Consider the following 19889-nt stretch of genomic DNA (forward strand, 5'->3'; position numbering starts at 1 on the left):
CTCCTTCTCCCAGCCATTCCCCTGTTGTATATGTGATTTCAATATAATTTTTACAAGCTGCCGTATCGTACGTAGTTTCCGTGGTTTAATTATCCTCCTACAGCGTTTAGCATTGTACAGTAGTTGTATTTTCAATTACATAAAAATCGATCCTCATGTTTAGCATATACATCATCTGAACAAATATTTTTTTGTCAGATTCTTTTTCAGACGTTTAGCTCGGGAACAAATTCTGTAATAACAGGTCGTGATCAATACAGTAAATATATTGAGTTAAGAAAACGACATGTTAACCTTCTCACGAATTACTTATCATAGTACATTGTGGCAAAGATTAATCTGTTATGAAATATATCCCGACATACATTGTTCTACTGTTCTTCATTATATTTTACAAAAACACATTTCAGGAAGTGGAGTTTACTCCGGGACCATTTTACATGGATTTAACCAGAAGCCAATGGATGGACTTCTCTCCATTTGTGTATATGGGAAATTATCTAATTCTCGCTGCACGTGGTCGACCTAAGGTGGACCCATGGGGCTTCCTGTTGCCTCTTAGACCAAAGGTTTGGGTGGCTGTCCTGACAGTACTGTTGGCAGTATGCGTTGTGATGCTGCTTCTGTCGTTCTGCCTTCCCAGTTATATACAAGAACCAGGCATGGCAGATACCAACACGTTTAACTGTGTGCGAGTTCTTTTGCAAGAAGGTAAATAGTGTTTGCCATGTCGTGGTTTACACTGAGTAATTTTAGATTGACTCTGGAGGGACTCTGAGAGATTAGATTAAGGAGGAGCGGCTGAGTTAATGTAGGCAGCATCCAGGCTAATTAGCTTCCGAACTAGTCAATTTTTCTCTGAGAGAATACCAAAAGAGCTAGTTGTTTCGCCCACATATTTTCATGATGCTTAACCATTGTCTTGTGTTAGATGATGCTTAATTTCATCTCACAAGTGGCAGCTTACTGTAACAACTACTTCTGTTTCACCAAAGCTGCCAGAAACAGGCCATCAAATATTTTGGTGATCCATATCTTTTGCTTGACTAAATTTTGTCTTCCAGACATAAAGAAAACTAAGAGTCGGTGGTGGTGGGAGCGTGTGATTCTGGGGGTGTGGATGCTGATGATGGTGGTGCTGACACAGGGCTACGTCGGCAACCTCATGTCCCTCCTGGCAGTCAGATACATCGACGAACCCTACCAGAGACTTGAGGACGTCCTTGACAACTCTGATGTTCGGATAATTGTTGTTCCAAACACTATCATCATTAAATATATTGAAGTGAGTGGTTGTTTCTTCAGGATAGTAAAATATTTAGGGTATCTAATTGGCTGGCTATATTGCGATACTTTAATTGATATGCTGTCAGTTAATTATGGCGACAAAAAATAATAACCATACCAGTTTTGCCTGAAATTATGGTTAAACTATTCATGAAATTCGTACCATAGTAACACGCTGCCCTGAGGTTACGCAATTTCTGTCGATTAAAAACATTTTGTCTTTGCCATTTACAATTTCTCAAACACCATAAAGCAGCAAATTAATTTATGAGTTGGATCAATGATTTGGATAGGTAATTAAGTTTCTGATGCTATTTTCAGTCATTAACTCATGGGTCATCGGTATTTTTCATAAGTTTGATATATAACCAAAATATTCTGCCGGACATTTACATGTCTCTTTTTTTCCGAAAAATTAAAAAGTCGTGTTTCCAAATCCCATAAACATATACCGTAGAGTGGACAATTTTTGATAGCCTTATTCTTTCCAGACTGCCCCGTCAGGTCCACTTCATGAACTGGGGAAAATGATGGGGACAAAACGGGTCACCTACAACAACTTCGTCGAATTTCAAAACAGCATGGAGACCGTCGTGCGCGCTGCCACTCACGTCATCTTTGACGTGGATATCAACTTTATGAACTTGCTTCCCAAAAGCTTTTCTCTCACAGGTTGTAATATAATTACTAAAGTTAGTTAAATTATGCATGTTTAAAATATTTTTAGCTCTCTGTATTTTAGAATGTATCAGTGTATCATAGGAGTACCAAGCCAACAACATATTAATATTTAATTGCTGTCATTCTATAAAAACATGAAAACACACACACACACACACACACACACACACACACACACACACACACACACACACACACACACACACACACAAGCTGCTGTTGAACTGGTCAAGTCTCGTTAGTCATGAAATATAAACTGGCTTTTACTACGACTTCAGTGAGTGAAATAGGTTATTTAAGCTAACAGAATTATTGTTTTGAATTTACATGGATCATTAAGGAAGATACTCACTATAGATTGAATATTTCAGGAGGGGAAGTTTTGAGAACTCCCTTTCCCTTCCCAGTCGTCTGTCATCAGTTAGAATAAATTAAATGTTATCACGGCTACTACTCCTGACAAACTGGGTAGTTCAAGGACCATATAGAGAGAGAAAATAAAAGCCTTTACCCCAAAATGGTGCTTTTACTAAAATAAACTACATAAGTAATGCTGGAGCAGTCAAGATGTTGCGACTCCTCTTCTTAAATTTCCACTTGTAATTAATAATGTCAGGCAGGAGAGAAAGACACTGACATTGATGCATATAACAGAAATGAGGATCTCAGGGATATACAAGTATTAACAAGAGGCAAGGTGGAAATTAACTAAAAGCGAATGTTCGGCAGATGTAAAACACTGCTCTGGCATTTGAAAATAATAAGCATCTTGTAATTCAGAAAGGGATCACTTCATTAGTCTTCTAATAGTATAAATACTCTTGTGTATTGATAATATCTAGTAATTCTCTTCGCAGGCCGTTGTGATTTTTACCTTTCAAGGAGCGTCTACGCAACCAACCCTATGGCCATGGTGACTCAGAAGAACAGCCTCTTTTTACCAAGGATAAATAAGTTGTAAGTGCCCCAGTTTAGTAAAATAGGCAATAATATACTACAAATAACAATAGTTACAATATAATTCTTTGAAAAAGTAACAAACATTTGCAATCTTCTCCGTTTCACAGGAGGGCTTTGGGTATATGATAAATTTGCACATATACATACATAATTTATACACCCTGAGATGTCTTGTTAGAACAGACGAGAGCTCGGTATTTCACATTTCATTTTTCTTACCGAGTTATTCTTCACATACAGACTTACAAGTGTCTTTTCTTGTGGTTAGATCGTACACGTTGGTGGAATCAGGGCTGTACGATAAATGGATGAGGTACTCAGAACCCAACTCCAGTATGTGCAAGAACCCACCAAGGATCATCACCGTCAATACAATTCTCTCACTCACTAGTCTTTGGGTAAGCATGATAGTAACTTCCATCATCACTGAAAATAGGATAAATTTGCCTCACTGTACCTTTTATCCCGCTCAATCTGATGTTGCATTTTATCGTTACACCAAGATGATTTTATTCGATTCAAGAGAGATTTTTGGACCTGTGGGCTAAACATAGCTTTCATTAACCCTTTACAACGAGAGTGAATTAGGTAAAAAAAAATAAATGAAATAAGAAAATACTTCACCGGAGTGAAGCAGTTAAAAACTTGGGTGTATGTAATCGAGTAATGAGGATTTTTAATATTTCGTAGGCAATTATGTACTGTGTCACATTTAATTATGCAGGTAGGTATTTCGGATAAAAATAAAAGACCACAGTAAAACCTGCCTTGTATAATTACGAATCTAGCTACGTACTTTGGACACTACCCCCCCCCCATCTTCCCATGGTATATTGTGGGATCATAGTGAACTTGACATCTTATCTGGTACATTGAAGTAACCTGTGTTGAAGTGTTAGGGCAGTTGTCGGTGGATGATGGAGAGACACACGAGTTATGGTCAAAGTTTATGAGTCTCCACATCGTCCTCCGAGAACTAGTCTATACTGACATCATGTGAGTGTACGGCTAAATTAAACGTCAAGGCTATACAAGACTGTGGGATAGTAGAAAATAATTCAGTCTCTACCGTGACCTCAAGACCATTTCGAACAAAACAATTATTTTAATACGTCTTTTATAGACATATATGTGTGACGTCGTAAAAACTGATTACGCATGTAAAAGGGGGTATTATTAGTTTAGTCCATTAATGAAAGGATTACTGCCCTACATCCCTCGTTATCCATTTCCAGGGCATGTTTGCGGTGCTTGGGTATGGGTTCATAGTGGCTGTTGTGGTGCTGTTGATGGAGCTTATGTGTGGTGGAGCCAGGTGGGACCAGAAGGGTCAGGTGGCCACTTAGGACACACAAGACTATCACCATCACTGACCACACACATCACCGTTGCTGACAACGCTCTTCATGTGAATTACTTACTTCATTTTAAGTTTGATATGGAAAGCAGCATATACTTACCAAATAAACGAATGCATAAATAATTTAAATTTATATATAAAATTATACTAATGGCAAAGTGTAAGAGTTGCTTTCAGTATCACTCATCGCAGTGTATTCTCGTGGGTATCACTGTCTCCGTTTGTGTAAGAACATATATTGATAAATGTTAGAAGTCAATTGGATTTTTTCTCATAATCCACTATCTAAAGTATACACGTGCAGTAACATTATATTCTGCGTGACAGCATCTTCTACCATCGAGGGTAGGGTTATGTAGTCACACTTGTCTGTCTATGTCTGTCTCTCCAGGGAATTATACAGCACTAATTGGAGGATCAACATAAAAATATGTGGACATGTCCCCAGTAAGCCAGTTGATCTACTTGTTTTAGTTGATCTGTGTAGTTGATCTCTTGGCGTAGGTAAATTGCCAAGGGATAGTGAGAGTGGAGGGGGATGTGTTCACTGACTGATGTGGTGAGAGGGAAGGGAGGGGTGTTTACTGGGTGGTGCAGTGAGAGGGAAGGGAGGGGTGTTTACTGGGTGGTGCAGTGAGAGGGGAGGGGTAGGTACTTACTGGCTGGTGTAGTGAGAGGGGAGGGAAAGGTGTTCACTGTTTATATAAGGGCCCCATGAGGCCGATCAGCACTCAGAGCTCAGATGTTGCTCCAGGCTGTTGGAGATCACATTCCAGCCTCATCTTCCCCTAAACTTTGATCGTGAGTCATGTGGCACTGTGTTGTTGTTTGTCGTATGGTACCGGGTTAATGTTAGTGAAACTGCACCGTGTTGCTGTAAGTGATATAGTACCGCGTTGCTGTAAGTGATATTGTACCGCCTTGATGTTAGTGACATCTTACCGTGCTGTTATTAGTTATATGGTACTCTGTTGTTATTAGTCATGAAGTTATGCAGTCCTGTTAGTCATGTTGTACTCCCACTGACAGAGTAAGGTATCTTTATCGGGGAAATGTTTATTTATTGATAAACCTTTATCACCTTATGCTGACAGCTATAACTCAAGATAGCTGCCACCTTTTCAATATTCTATGATGCATAACTTTCAAACACCGAACATGAAAGCACAGCGATCGTCACAACCAACTTCTCTGACCGAACGAAACATTTTTGCGCGCAGGTAAGTAGCATCCTTTATTAACTTAAGTTTCGACGTTTTTGTTGTTTACAGATCACTGAATTTCAGACAGCATGATAATACAGCGAATATCTCGGTCAAAAGGAAATTAACAAAAAAAATTAAGCGGCTAGCGGCAACGGAATCTTTAGTTTTAACACTAGTTTATGGCATTTTTCTGTTTCTTTCAGACTTGTTTTAATTGTTCAAAGAAACGTTTTTCTTTTTACACTCCTCATTCTGGCGGAGGACTTCTTTGCACTCATTTTTTTGGTTTAAATTTTTTTTCTTGTTGAATAACTAATATTTGATAAGGAATTGTTTGTTTTTTATTAGCATTTATTGTTCCTTAGACATATTTTCCTTGTTTAGGCAGTTGGTGGGGACAGTTCATTTCTCCAAGGAATAAGTGATGTTTGTGGTACCCATGGATCATTTTTCCTTCATAACCCGTAACACAGAGCCAGAGACGGTTTGATAGGCAGCCCGGTCATGCCAGCTAACCTGTCTCTAAGTACCAACCTCTCTCTTGATTAGATATTTGTTTCTGTTGCTTCAGGGTTTGTTTCTGTTGCTCTGGCTTTATTTCTATTGCTTGTTTTTTTTCCTGTTACTTGGAGGTTTGTTTCTGTTACTTAGAAATTTGTCTGTTGCTTAGAGATTTGATTCTGTTGCTTTGAGGTTTATTTCTCTTATTTAGAGCTTTGTTTCTGTTGCTTTGAGGTTTGTTTCTTTTCCTTAATTTTTAGTGGGGATGCTTAGAATATATATATATATTTTTTTTTAAGACTTGTATAAGGACTTCTTACTGTTGTCTTTTGACGAATTTCGATCCACTATTCTTGTTTATAACCTATTGCTGTTTTATGTTCATTCTTCATTAACCTGTTACAGTTTCCCACGCCTTTCATGGGGTGGAGAGTATCTAGGTTGCTTCGTGGGTCTCTTTCGGGATTTGAAGCAGAGAACCAGTGACGTTCCAGGCATAGTCCATCCTAGGCAGGCTTTAAGTTACGGTCTATGTGGCACATTTTTTTTTTTTTTTATTCGATGAACCTCATTACAACAAATATATTATGGATTGAAAAAAATTGCCGAACACTGCCTATGAATGAAAGACATTACTGGCCTCTTGCCGTCCTGTACCCCAAATTTACTACCAGTATCCAAACTCTTCTCAAAGAATCCAAAGATAGTTCAGGATTTTTATATAATGTTCCAACATTCAGAAGGTATTTAACTCAGAAGAGATTTCTGGATCTGAATGACTTTTATAAACAGCCTTCACCAAACACTTTGCTGATAATCTGGTACTTAATAAAATATCCAGTAGCAACAGGAGTTCAGTGAAAGATGTCCCGTTTGCGAAGGACTTAAACAAAAGTAACTACAAATCGTAGGTCCTACACACAATGCAAAGTAACCAGGAGAACAAATTCTATTATATATTAAATTGTTGAATATCTCTCTTAGACAGAACATGGAAACAAAGCGGCCCTCACGTCCAACCACCCTAACAGAACGCAACAACTTCATCTGGTTGTGGATGGGGGGCCTGTCAGCTCGTGCCATAGCTTGCGTAACCGGGTCCACCGTCACCACTGTCTGCAGGTGGCTCAGGCGGTGGAAACAGGAGGGACACGTTGAGAACAGACGTAGCACTGGCCGACCGAGTAAAAGGAAACATTGCAAAGTAATTTACAGCCGTATTAAAGCGTTCCATCCCATAGCACTGCACCATGATGAGATATATTTATCTGAAATGAATCTCAGAGCAATTCAAACAGATTTCCTTTATCACTATGGGTATACTAAATACTCCGATCTGTACAGGTTTTACTGAGTTTCACGTAAACGTAAAGTTGAAGTACTCATAATCAACTTCATTCAAAGTAACTTTGCAAACTCTTTTTGTTTTGAAAGATTCCCTGCCAAACCAAACAGATACTACCCAGACAGACTCTTTATATATGAAAGGCGAGTGAATTGGTTCTATGTATCAAGATTATGAATTGCCAACACATCAAGTGCCATAGTTTCCTTATCGTTCGTTGAGAAAAACTAGCAAGACCCAAGGAAGAGATAAAGGTCCCATTCATGTAAATTCATCTGCGTATCTCTTATAAACAGGCAAAATCAGAAAAGTGTGATATCTAAGCTAAATATTGTTTTTGTTACCCAAAGCTGAGCAGAGCAAACAGCTGAATGATGTCAGGTAAGAGATGTGAGATCTCATTTGTTCTCTCAGTTACATGAGCTCTCAGTTAAGTGAGAATTTACATACCAAAGCCATCATTTCGTTGAGATTTTCAAGACACCACGTATTTAATAAGTACATGGCATAATACTTTCAACAGACATTCAAGTCTTATTTCATACTGAAAAGCTATTGTCCATCTCTTTCAGAACGATAATGTATGTTGTCCTAGGTTAGAAAAATTATGAACAATCTGTATTTCATGTATCATACCAAACGTTCTTGTATTTCCTCCTCGAAAAATAGGTATTACAGGCTTCAGACTTGCTTGTGCTTCTTCGTAAGGTGATAAACTATTTTTTGTACTTGACTAGAGTGTTTAACCAGGCTCTCCCATCTGCATGATATTTAAAAGGTTTCCCAGACGACAATGATTTCATGTAAACGAAATAAACGGAATAAAAACATATTTCCAAACATTGTAAGTATTTTTGTTACTTAATGGCAAAGGAGTAATATGCTGTGGTATATATATTAATGTGTAATGAAAAGCATATTGTAAATGCAGCATCGAATAAAATCCATTTTCCTTCGAATAACATACCATGAAGTTTTATCAGTCTGACGTATGTGTTGGTAACAGTGCTTGAAAGATGAGGGAAATCAGAGTTTCGTACGACAATTTTGTGGTTTTAGATACACATGTATGTGGGGAAAATATCTAAGTAATTTTCCTCATTCAGAAAATGGACATCAACACGGAAAATATAAGAATGAACTTACATAAGCCACAGATTGATTTTGCTTTCTAGTAGTTGGTCAGGATTTGACTTCACAGACTTATGATCAAGTCCCTCTCCTAACTGGGATTTTCTTTCGTAGCGTATATTATAATTTTTCCGCTCTCTTTTGTTCTTTCTGAATAAGAAATCTTCAAGTCATGAGAGAAAAATTATGGTCATCTTCCTTATTTCTTCACAGAAAAAGAGTGCCGTCTTATGTCTGTTATTCTTAATGCAAAATATATACCATGAGTTACGAGGAGCATTTTTAAAGTTTCATAATGAAGCTGGCCTAACCAATGTTATGATGCAGGTTTGTTTAAGAAATAGATATGAAGGTGGTGTAGGTGTGCCATAGTGATCGTAACATATTTCGACAGTGGTCGAGGCATTACGTAGTGGTCTAGAAGTGTGGTGGTGGCGGTGTGCGGTGGTGGTCTTGACGTGTGGTGGTAGCGGATGTGTGCGGTGGTGGTCGTGACGTATTTCGGTGGTGGTTGTGGTGGTGGCATGATGTCGACTACTGTGGGGATACTATGGCTCGGCATGGGAGTCACCTGCCTCCTTGTCCATGCCCGCCTACATCACATCACAGGCACGTGGACACGTAAGCTGCAGTAAAGGGATAGCGCTTAAAAAAATAAAAATAAATAAAAAATAAAATAAAAGTTTTATTATGATCTTGGCAATTATATGTTCATCATCAAATATCGTCATGTTATTTTGTTGTACTTAATTATTTCAGTTGCTTGGTTTTCACAATAACAAAAAAGAGGTGCACAAAATTCCTATTATGGTCTTTTAAAGGGTTGCTTATCCATAATTACACAGCTACTCGTAGTTAGAGTTTTTGATTTAACTGAGCTATAATATAAAACGAACATTAACTATGCAACCTAACCTTGCCAATTACCAGTCACTGATTGACTTAATATGAATCTTTCCGTGCTTTTCGCTATGTTTCTTTTGATATAATAGAAAGAAGACATTGGTAGATGAAGGGTTGAATTTGGTGCATTCTGCCAAATAAATACTCCAGCACTTGTACTAAAAACAGTGCTGTACAAGTGTGCTTTTGTCCACCCTCGTATTTGTCAGGCACGACCATAGCATCAATGGACAGCCACCTACAACTGGATGACATGTTGGCCATAGAGCGGTGTTCTCACTTTTCTGTCCTACTGCTGACGGATGGCTCCTCATGGGCGATGTCCATGACACAAGTAAGTAAGCACAACAATAATGTAAAAACTGCTTAGAGCTGCAATAGAAGTGCCTGATAGGGTCAAGCTAAACATTAGGTCATTACTTGCATTTCTATACGATACAAGTATTCACATTATCGGCTTCAATCCTTTGTGCAACATAATGAACTAGATAACCAAAGTCTGCCCAGAGTTAATCAAAACTGTAATACTTGCAGCTAAAATGTTTCATTTATTGTTCTAGTTATCCTTATTGTTCCTTCAGTTGTGAAGAATAGGACAGATTTATCATTACGCGTTCTCTTTCAGGACCTAGCACACTTACATGCTCCTTGGGGAGTCGGAGTGTTTGAGGTGAAGACTAGTGAACAAAACACCAGCATGACATACGAACAGCTTTTACAGACTATAACCACAGCTCGACAGGTATGTGGCCAAGGCATGTAGATGAATTAGAGTGAAGAAGCTGGTTTCTGGAGGCAATAAATCAGAGTTCCTTGAAAATATTCACGCAAAAAAACACACGACTGAATAATACTATTCCCGTAGACGTCTCTCTGTTCCCTTTTGCCTGCTTTAGCCAGCATGAAATACAGAAAGACGTCAACGGGCTGCGGGATCCAGACAAAAAACAGTTTAGTTAATTAAGTATTCCAACGAGTTAGCAATGTGTACTCAGAAGTATACTTGGCCCACAACCGAGAGATCCCTGTTTCAGTTCCATGAACCACCGACGAGAACTTAGGGCGAGGACACACCAGTGACTTAAGCAAAAGCCAGAATTGTACATAATATTCGATGGGTGTAAATCGTCCTTCCGTTGTCGTACCATTATTCATGTTGGCACCATTAGTTTCGTGATATTATCCATGTTGGCGCCATTAGCTTGGTGATGCGTTGTGGTGCGTGACGATGGTGGTGGTGAGCGATGACCCAGCCTTCCTCGCCGCCTTCGCTGAGTCCTCCTTCAAGAGCCACCTCCTGCTGGTCCAGAAAACAAAGCTGCTCGTATTCACTCGCATCCCTCTCCTCCAACTCCAGACCCTTCCCCACCTTCACAGGACTCTCTCACGAACCACTTCTCTCGTTGCTGTTGTGGACGATACCTTGCCAGTCTCTAGGTAACGAGTATTATCCGTATACAGTTGCTAAAATAAATACTGATCCATTGTAAATATCGCGGCATTAAACAATGAATTTTGAAACCCAGTGAAATGGTCGGAGTCTTTCAAGTTTTTCACATTATTATTTAACACCTTCATATATAACTGACCTTGTGATACTATTGGTTGCAACCGAACAAGAAGACAAAGTAAATAGTCGGTTATTCTGGGTTTTAATTAATGGACGGATTGCTTTTTTATCAACAGAACCAAAGTGTTCTCATGGCTGCCGTTCACCGACCCAGAATCCCAACCATTACAAGTGGCATCATGGACTATCAATCAACGTCTAACTTTCACCCATCCACCAGATCTTTTTCCCCAGAAGTTCTTACGGTAAACTTTATGTTTTGACAACGGTCCTGTAAAATATTGCTAAACACAGAGACACTGAGCTGCATAGATGAGAGATCTTGCATGGTAACTTGTATTAATATTATTATTGCATTCCCGCAAATTACCGACTCGCACACTGGATAAGAGATGGCGCAATATGTCATGATTCCTACAGGGGAAGAGACGAGAAATATATTAATAAATATTTTGACTCGATGAAATTACCAGAATGAGAGTAATTTTACCTTAATTCGTGTATCTGGACCTAAATGACACTGAACCAACGTGAGCGACTTAAATGGTCTGGATGGACTGAAGTATGCTTGAATATACAGTACCCTAAATACATTTTTTTTTTTTACCATAACTATGTTCAGTTGCTCGTGCTTTTGTGGCCTACTTCTCATTGGTTAGTGGCAGAAAAAGACAATACTAAAGCCCTACATCCTTCACATATCACCGCTTCGTGACTACCATCACATTCGAGTATTGATCTATTGTTATAACTCATGATTTAAGATGAGCAGATGAAAGTTTTAGGACAAATTAGAGTAAAAAAAGAAAAGTATTGACAGTGACTTACCTAATTATATTGAAACAGCTTTCTCGAATCTAAATTAACGTACCTGAGCCAGAATCTTAATCACTCTGAACTATCTGAATGGCCTTAGGTTGTCACCATTACACAACAACATGGTCCATCACCGCGGTTGTCTTCTTTAGCTGATGAAAGTTAGCACAACTGATACTGGAGAACAATAGCTTATAATGTCCAGGTTCTGTTTTGTGTTTAATAAATAAATATACAATCATATTGTCAGAATGAGAAATGCATTGCCTGAGATTATATATTAACACAAGTGACATTACTAGTCAACACTATACCGTACACCATCTTGCCTCAGGTTCCCGCACCGGCCACACGTGCTAGTGACAGCGGAGGAGTTAGTGGCACAGGTGGCATATACAGTTGATGACCCCACGGCACCAGAAGGCAAACGACTCACCTTCGGGGGGCCAGCGGGTAACATTACGGAGATGCTGTCCACAATCATGAACTTCACGTGAGCTATTAATGCACATTTGCTTTAATACACTATATGTTTGACTGAAAATATTTGGGTATGATGAATAAACGCTGGTTGATTGCACAACTTGCCCTAAGTTAGCAAAAATGAAATATGAATGTGAACGTACCCTCTCGACTTAATTTTTGCTATGGAAAAGGTTACAATATCATCATAGGTGCTTAAATCACGTCCCACTGACAGATACACGTACGTAAGATCCCCTGACAAGACTTGGGGCTTACTACAAAGCGATGGGACTTGGACAGGCATTTTAGGACTCGTTACACGTGAGGTCAGTTCTGTAGTTCGTTTACCTCAACTTGGCTCAGATAATCGTCGTTTTGCAGTTTATACCACGAAGATCGATGGCAGAAAAAGTCAATGATACCCCCTCCCTCCTTATCATAGTGCTAATCTCTTATTGCAGCAAACTTCTCATTATGGAATTGCAATTTTACGCCAAGTTAGAACAAGAGTATGCATAGCATCTGTGCACCAAATACTCTTTGGCCTGGGGCATGTAGTAGCGTCTCTTTTTCAGCTATATATATATATATATATATATATATATATATATATATATATATATATATATATATATATATATATATATATATATATATATATATATATATATATATATATTGTTACGGAACAGAGACTAAAATCACTACTGTCCCGCAAAGTCTAGGTTCAAAACAAAAGAGTTAGGTAAAATTACAAGTTAAAGTTTAATGCTCAAACTAACAACTAAACATTCAGGACTCATAAGGATAATGTAATGGCAAAAAACAGGTTAAAGATATGGTTAACTGCAATAGCCTCTATTAACACGAAATTAGCAAGAGTAAATTTATCTAAGTCAGCCCTGATAAAATGAGAAAACCAGATAATACTCAGTGAATGCAAGATATATTATTACAGATACAAATTATTATTACAACTGGCTGACAATATGAATTACAAAAACTTTACTAGGCCTACGAATCAACACCTTATGCTATATAGTACAAGAACAAAATGTAATAACACTTATACTCAAATTACACAGCTGCTAGATGGCTGGAGACTTCCTGAGCACTCACAATAATAACGACTGTACAGGGGAGGACAGAGATGTGAGCAAAATGAGGAGTAGATCTAAGTGACAATTAATGCAGAGACTGAGCTCATTATATAGGAGCCGGCAGAGCTTGATACAACTTGTAAGAAGGACGCGCAAATGAAGCCATAGGGGACAAAGAGTTGACAATCCTGCTCTGAACAACAGAAAGAACGACTTACTCTACTATAAGGGAGAAGGGGGCAGTGAGGTAGAACTCGCTCGTGATCAAATATGCAGTATACTGTACGTTAGAATTACACAAAGGATGATGAAATCATAGGCTATGTAACAATATATATATATATATATATATATATATATATATATATATATATATATATATATATATATATATATATATATATATATATATTAACAATAATTTTTGCTAAGCCTTTCTTTTAGTTGTTGTCATTAAAACCTATTTCTGAAGACCTCCAACGGCGTTTAGCATTGTACAGTAGTTGTACATTCCCTAACATAATATTCGATCCTCATGTTTCACGTATACATAATCTGAACAAATACTTTTTTGCCAGTTTCATTTTCAGACTTTTAGCTCGGGAACAAGTTCTCTTGTAATAATATGTCATGATCAATACAGTAAATATATTGAGTTTAGAAAACGACTTGTTAACCTTCTCACGAATTACTCATCATAGTACATTGTGGCAAAGATTAATCTTTTATGAAATGTATCCCGACATACGTCATTCCACTGTTCTTCATTATATTTTACAAAAACACATTTCAGGAAGCTGAGTTTACTCCGGGACCATTTATGATGGATATAACCAGAAGTTATTGGATGGACTTCTCTCCATTTGTGTATATGGGAAATTATCTAATTCTCGCTGCCCGTGGTCGACCTGAGGTGGACCCTTGGGGCTTCCTGCTGCCTCTTAGACCAAAGGTTTGGGTGGCTGTGCTGACAGCACTGTGGGCAGTATGCGTTGTGATGCTACTTCTGTCTTTCTGCGTTCCAAGTTATATGCAAGAACCAGGCATGGCAGATACCAACACCTTCAACTGTGTGCGAGTTCTTTTGCAAGAAGGTAACTAGTGTTTGCCACGTTGTGGTTTACACTGAGTAATGTTAGATTAACTTTGGAGGGACTCTGAGAGATTAGATTAAGTGGGAGCGGCTGAGTTAGTGTAGGCAGCATCCAGGCTTATTAGCTTCCGAACTAGTCAATTTTTCTCTGAGAGAATACCAAAAGAGCCAGTTGTTTCGCCCACATATTTTCATGATGCTCAACCATTGTCTTGTCTTAGATGATGCTTAATTTCATCTCGCTAATGGTAGCTTACTGTAACCACTAAATTTATTTCACCAAAGCTGCCAGAAACAGGCCATCATATATTCTGGTGATCCATATCTATTGCTTGGCTAAATTTTGTTTTCCAGATATAATGAGAACTAAGAGTCGGTGGTGGTGGGAGCGTGTGATGCTGGGGGTGTGGATGCTGATGATCATGGTGCTGACACAGGGCTACGTCGGCAACCTCATGTCCCTCCTGGCAGTCAGATACATCGACGAACCCTACCAGAGCCTTGAGAACGTCCTTGACAACTCTGATGTTCGGATAATTCTTGTTCCAAACACTTTCATCATTAAATATATTGAAGTGAGTGGTTGTTTCTTCAGGATAGTAAAATATTTAGGGTATCTAATTGGCTGGCTATAATGCGATACTTTAATTGATATGCTGTTAGTTAATTATGACGACAAAAAATAATAATCATACCAGTTTTGCCTGAAATTATGGTTAAACTCTTCATGAAATTCATATCATAGTAACACGCTGCCCTAAGGTTACGGCAATTTCTGTTTATTAAAAACATTTTGTTTTTGCCACGTACAATTTCTGAAACACAATCAAGCAGCAGATTAATTTAAAGTAGGATCAGTGATTCCGATAAATAATTAATTTCCTGATGCTATTTTCAGTCAGTAACTCATGGGTCATTGGTAATTTTCATATGTTTGATAATCATATAACCAAAATTTTCTGCCGGACATTTCCATGTCCTTTTTTTTTTTTTTTTTCGAAATATTAAAAATTCATGTTTCAAAATCCCATAAATATATACGGGTACCGTAAAGTAGACAATCCTTGATAGTCTTATCCTTTTCAGACTGCCACGTCAGGTCCACTTCATGAAGTGGGAAAACTGATGGGGACAAATCGAGTCACCTACAACAGCTTCGTCGAATTACAAAACAGCATGGAGACCGTCGTGCACGCTGCCACTCACGTCATTTTTGACGGGGATATCAACTTTATGAACCTGCTTCCCAAAAGCTTCTCTCTCACAGGTTGCAATATGATTCCTAAAGTTACTGAAATTATGTATATTTGATAAATTTTTAGTTATCTGTACATTATAATCTATCAGTGCATCATAACAGTACCGAGCCTACAACATATTATTATGTAATTGCTGTCATTCTAAAAAAGCGTGAACACACACACACACACACACACACACACACACACACACATAAGCTGCTGTTGAACTGGTCAAGTCTAGTTAGTCCTGATATATAAACTGGTTTTTACTATAACTTTACTGAGTGAAATAGTCAGGTTATTTAACCTAACAGAATTCTTCTTTTGAATTTACATGGATCATTAAGGAAGATAGTCACTGCTCACTGAATATTTCATCAGAGGAAGTTTTGAGAACTCCGTTTCCTTCTCAGTCGTCTGTCATCAGTTAGAATAAATTAAATGTTATCAGGGCTCCTACGCCTAACGAGCTGGTTAATTCAAGGACCATAAAGAGGGAGAAAACAAAAGCCTTTACCTCTAAATCGTGCTTATATATTTTTTTTTAATAAACTATATGAGTAGTGCTAGAGCAGTCAAAATGTTACGATTCCTCTTGTTACAAATTCCACTTGTAATTAATAATGTCAGGCAGCAGAGAAAGACACTGACACTGATACATATAACAGAAATGAGGATTTCAAGGACATACGACTGTTGACAAGAGGCAAGGTGGAAATTAACTAAAAGCAATTGTTAGACGAATGTTAAGCACTGGTCTGGCATTTCAAAATAATAAGCATCTTGTAATTCAGAAAGGGATCACTTCATTAGTCTTCTAATAGTATAAATACGCTTGTGTATTGATAATATCTAGTAATTCTCTTTGCAGGTCGTTGTGATTTTTACCTTTCAAGGAGCGTCTACGCAACCAACCCTATGGCCATGGTGACTCAGAAGAACAGCCTCTTTTTACCAAGGATAAAAAAGTTGTAAGTGCCCCAGTTTAGTAAAATAGGCAATAATATACTATAAATAACAATAGTTACAATATAATTCTTAAAAAAAAGTAACAAATATTTGTGAACTCCGTTTCACAGGAGGGCTTTAAGTATATAATGAATTTATACATATACCTACATAATTTATACACCCTGAGATGTCTTGTTCGAACAGACGAAAGCTCGGTATTTCACATTTCATTTTTCTTACCGAGTTATTCTTCACATACAGACTTACAAGTGTCTCTTCTTGTGGTTAGATCGTACACGTTGGTGGAATCAGGGTTGTACGATAGATGGATGAGGTACTCAGAACCCAACTCCAGTATGTGCAAGAACCCACCCAGGATCATCACCGTCAACACCATTCTCTCACTCACTAGTCTTTGGGTAAGCCATGATAGTAACTTCCATCATTACTGAAAATTGGTTAAATTTGCCTCACTGTTCCTTTTTATCCCGCTCAATCTGATATTGCATTTTATCGTTACACCCAGACGATTTTATTCGTTTCAAGAAAGATTTTTGGACCTGTGGGCTAAACATAGCTTTCATTAACCTTTTACAACGAGAGTGAATTACGTAAAAAAAAATAAATAAGAAAATACTTCACCGGAGTGAAGCAGTGAAAAACTTGGATGTATGTAATCTAGTAATGAGCATCTTTAATATCTCGTAGGTAAATATGTACTGTGTCACATTTATTTGTGTAGGTAGGTATTTCGGATTAAAAAAAAAAAAAAAGACCACAGTAAAACCTGCCTTTTATAATTAAGAATCTAGCTACGTACTTTGGACACTACCCCCTCCCCATCTTCACATTGTATATTGTGGGATCATAGTGAACTTGCCTTGATATCTGGTACATTGAAGTAGCCTGTGTTGAAGTGTTAGGGTAGTTGTCGGTAGGTGATGAAAAGACACACGAGTTACGGACAAAGTTTATGAATCTCCACATCGTCCTCCGAGAACTAGTCTATACTGACTTTATCTGAGTGTACGGCTAGATTAAACGTCAAGGCTATACAAGACTATGGTATAGTAGAAAATAATTCAGTCTCTACCGTAGCTTCAAGATCATTTCGAACTAAATAATTGTTTTAATAGGTCTTTTATAGACATATATGTGTGACGTCTTAAAAACTGACTACGCATGTATCAGGGGTATTATTAGTTTAGTCAATTAATGAAAGGATTACTGCCCTACATCCCGCGTTATCCATTTCCAGGGCATGTTTGCGGTGCTTGGGTATGGGTTCACAGTGGCTGTTGTGATGCTGGTGATGGAGCTGGTGTGTGGTGGAGCCAGGTGGGGCCAGAAGGGCCAGGTGGCCATTTAAGACACAGACCACTATGACCATCACCGACCACACACATCACGGTCGCTGACAAAGCTCTTCACATGAATTACTTTATTTTTAGTTTGATATGGAAAGCAGTACATACGTATCAAATAAATGAATGTATAAAACATTTAGAATTATATATAAAATCATACAAAAGGCAAAGTGTAAGAGTTGCATCCAGTATCACTCAGCCGTGTATTCTCATGGGTATCACTGTTACCGTTTGTGTAAGAACATGTATTAATAATTTTAGATGTTAACTGGATTTTTTCTCATAATCCACTGTCTAAAGTATACATGTGCTGTAACATTATATTCTGTGTGACAGTATCTTCTACTATCGAGGGTAGGGATATGGAGTCACACTTGTCTGTCTGTGTCTGTCGTTCCAGGGAATTATACAACACTAATGGGAGGATCATCATAAAAATTTGTGGACATGTCCCTAGTAAGCCAGTTGATCTACTTGTTATAGTTGATCTGTGTAGTTGATCTTTTGGCGTAGGTAAATTGCCAGGGGATAGTGAGAGTGGAGGGGGATGTGTTCACTGACTGATGTGGTGAGAGGGGAGGGGGGGGTGTTTACTGGGTGGTGCAGAGAGAGGGGAGGGGTAGGTACTTACTGGCTGGTGTAGTGAGAGGGGAGGGAAAGGTGTTCACTGTTTATATAAGGGCCCCTTGAGGCCGGTCAGCACTCAGAGCTCAGATGTTGCTCCAGGTTGTTGGAGATCACATTCCAGCCTCATCTTCCCCTACACTTTGATCGTGAGTCATGTGACACTGTGTTGTTGTTAGTCATATTGTACAGTGTTAATGTTAGTGATATTGCACCGTGCTGCTGCAGGTGATATAGTACCGCGTTGCTGTAAGTAATATTGTACCGTCTTGCTGTTAGTGACATCTTACCGTGCTGTAATTACTTATACGGTAGTCTGTTGTTATTAGTCGTGATGTTACGCGATCCTGCTAGTCATGTTGTACTCCCACTGACAGAGTAAGGTATCTTTATCGAGGAAACTTTTATTTATTGATAAACCTTTATCACCTAATGCTGACAGCTATAACTCAAGATAGCTGCCACCTTTTTAATATTCTCTGATGCATAACTTTCAAACACCGAACATGAAAGCACAGCGATCGTCACAACCAACTTCTCTGACCGAACGAAACATCTTTGCGCGCAGGTAAGTAGCATCTTTTATTAACTTAAGTTTCGACGTTTTTGGTGTTTACAGATCACTAAATTTCAGACAGCATGAAAACACAGCGAATATCTCTCAGTCAAAAGGAAAATAACCAAAAAATTTACCGGCTAGCAGCAACGGAATCTTTTTTTTTTTTTAACTAGTTTATGACATGTTTATGTGGCTTTCAGACGTGTTTTAATTGTTCTAAGACCCATTTTTGTTTTTACACTCCTCATTCTGGCGGAGGACTCCTTTACACTTATTTTTCTTGTTTAAAATGAGTTTGTTGTTGAATAACTAATGTTTGATAAGGACTTGTTTGTTTTTTATTAGCATTTGTTGTTCCTTAGACATATTTTCCTTGCTTAGGCAGTTGGCGGGGACAGTTCATTTCTCCAAGGAATAAGTGATGTTTGTGGTACTCAAGGATCATTTTTCCTTCATAACCCGTAACACAGAGCCTGAGACGGTTTGATAGGCAGCCCGGTCATGCCAGCTAACCTGTCTCTAAGTACCAACCTCTCTCTTGATTAGATATTTGTTTCTGTTGCTTCAAGGTTTGTTTCTCTTGCTCTGGCTTTATTTCTATTGCTTAGATTTTTTTCTGTTGCTTGGATGTTTCCTTCTGTTACATAGGATATTTATTTCTGTTGCGTAGATATTTGTCTCTGTTGTTTTCAGGTGTGTATCTCTTACTTAGAAATTTGATTCTGTTGCT

The 19889-nt window shown here is 38.2% G+C and overlaps 3 protein-coding genes across 3 annotated transcripts in view; all 3 read left to right on the forward strand.

The window, feature by feature from the left end:
• Window positions 1-19889, forward strand: part of LOC145391009 (uncharacterized) — a 73787-nt gene that overhangs the window by 12013 nt on the left and 41885 nt on the right. The gene's annotated exons all lie outside the window — the stretch shown is intronic.
• Window positions 663-17978, forward strand: LOC145390869 (ionotropic receptor 93a-like). The gene is made up of 6 exons (XM_080265609.1): window positions 663-711; window positions 1065-1285; window positions 1779-1959; window positions 2826-2925; window positions 16899-17028; window positions 17868-17978. The coding sequence occupies exons 1-6, from the start codon at window positions 663-665 to the stop codon at window positions 17976-17978; spliced, it is 792 nt and encodes a 263-aa protein (XP_080121735.1).
• On the forward strand, window positions 8998-16633 carry LOC145390870 (uncharacterized). The gene is made up of 11 exons (XM_080265610.1): window positions 8998-9091; window positions 9583-9707; window positions 9999-10115; window positions 10575-10810; window positions 11060-11188; window positions 12094-12252; window positions 12460-12550; window positions 14118-14418; window positions 14772-14992; window positions 15504-15684; window positions 16530-16633. The coding sequence occupies exons 1-11, from the start codon at window positions 8998-9000 to the stop codon at window positions 16631-16633; spliced, it is 1758 nt and encodes a 585-aa protein (XP_080121736.1).

This window comes from Coenobita brevimanus, chromosome 16 (genome assembly GCF_032717465.1).
Source record: "Coenobita brevimanus isolate Jiangsu-jjx chromosome 16, ASM3271746v2, whole genome shotgun sequence".
NCBI lineage: Eukaryota > Metazoa > Arthropoda > Malacostraca > Decapoda > Coenobitidae > Coenobita > Coenobita brevimanus.

Coding starts and splice junctions, on each gene's coding strand:
- LOC145390869 (XM_080265609.1), top strand. CDS start 663: ATGGCAGATACCAACACGTTTAACTGTGTGCGAGTTCTTTTGCAAGAA. Junction 1,286..1,778: donor TCATCATTAAATATATTGAA/GTGAGTGGTTGT, acceptor TATTCTTTCCAG/ACTGCCCCGTCAGGTCCACT. Junction 17,029..17,867: donor TCTCACTCACTAGTCTTTGG/GTAAGCCATGAT, acceptor ATCCATTTCCAG/GGCATGTTTGCGGTGCTTGG.
- LOC145390870 (XM_080265610.1), top strand. CDS start 8,998: ATGTCGACTACTGTGGGGATACTATGGCTCGGCATGGGAGTCACCTGC. Junction 9,092..9,582: donor CATCACAGGCACGTGGACAC/GTAAGCTGCAGT, acceptor CGTATTTGTCAG/GCACGACCATAGCATCAATG. Junction 14,993..15,503: donor TCATCATTAAATATATTGAA/GTGAGTGGTTGT, acceptor TATCCTTTTCAG/ACTGCCACGTCAGGTCCACT.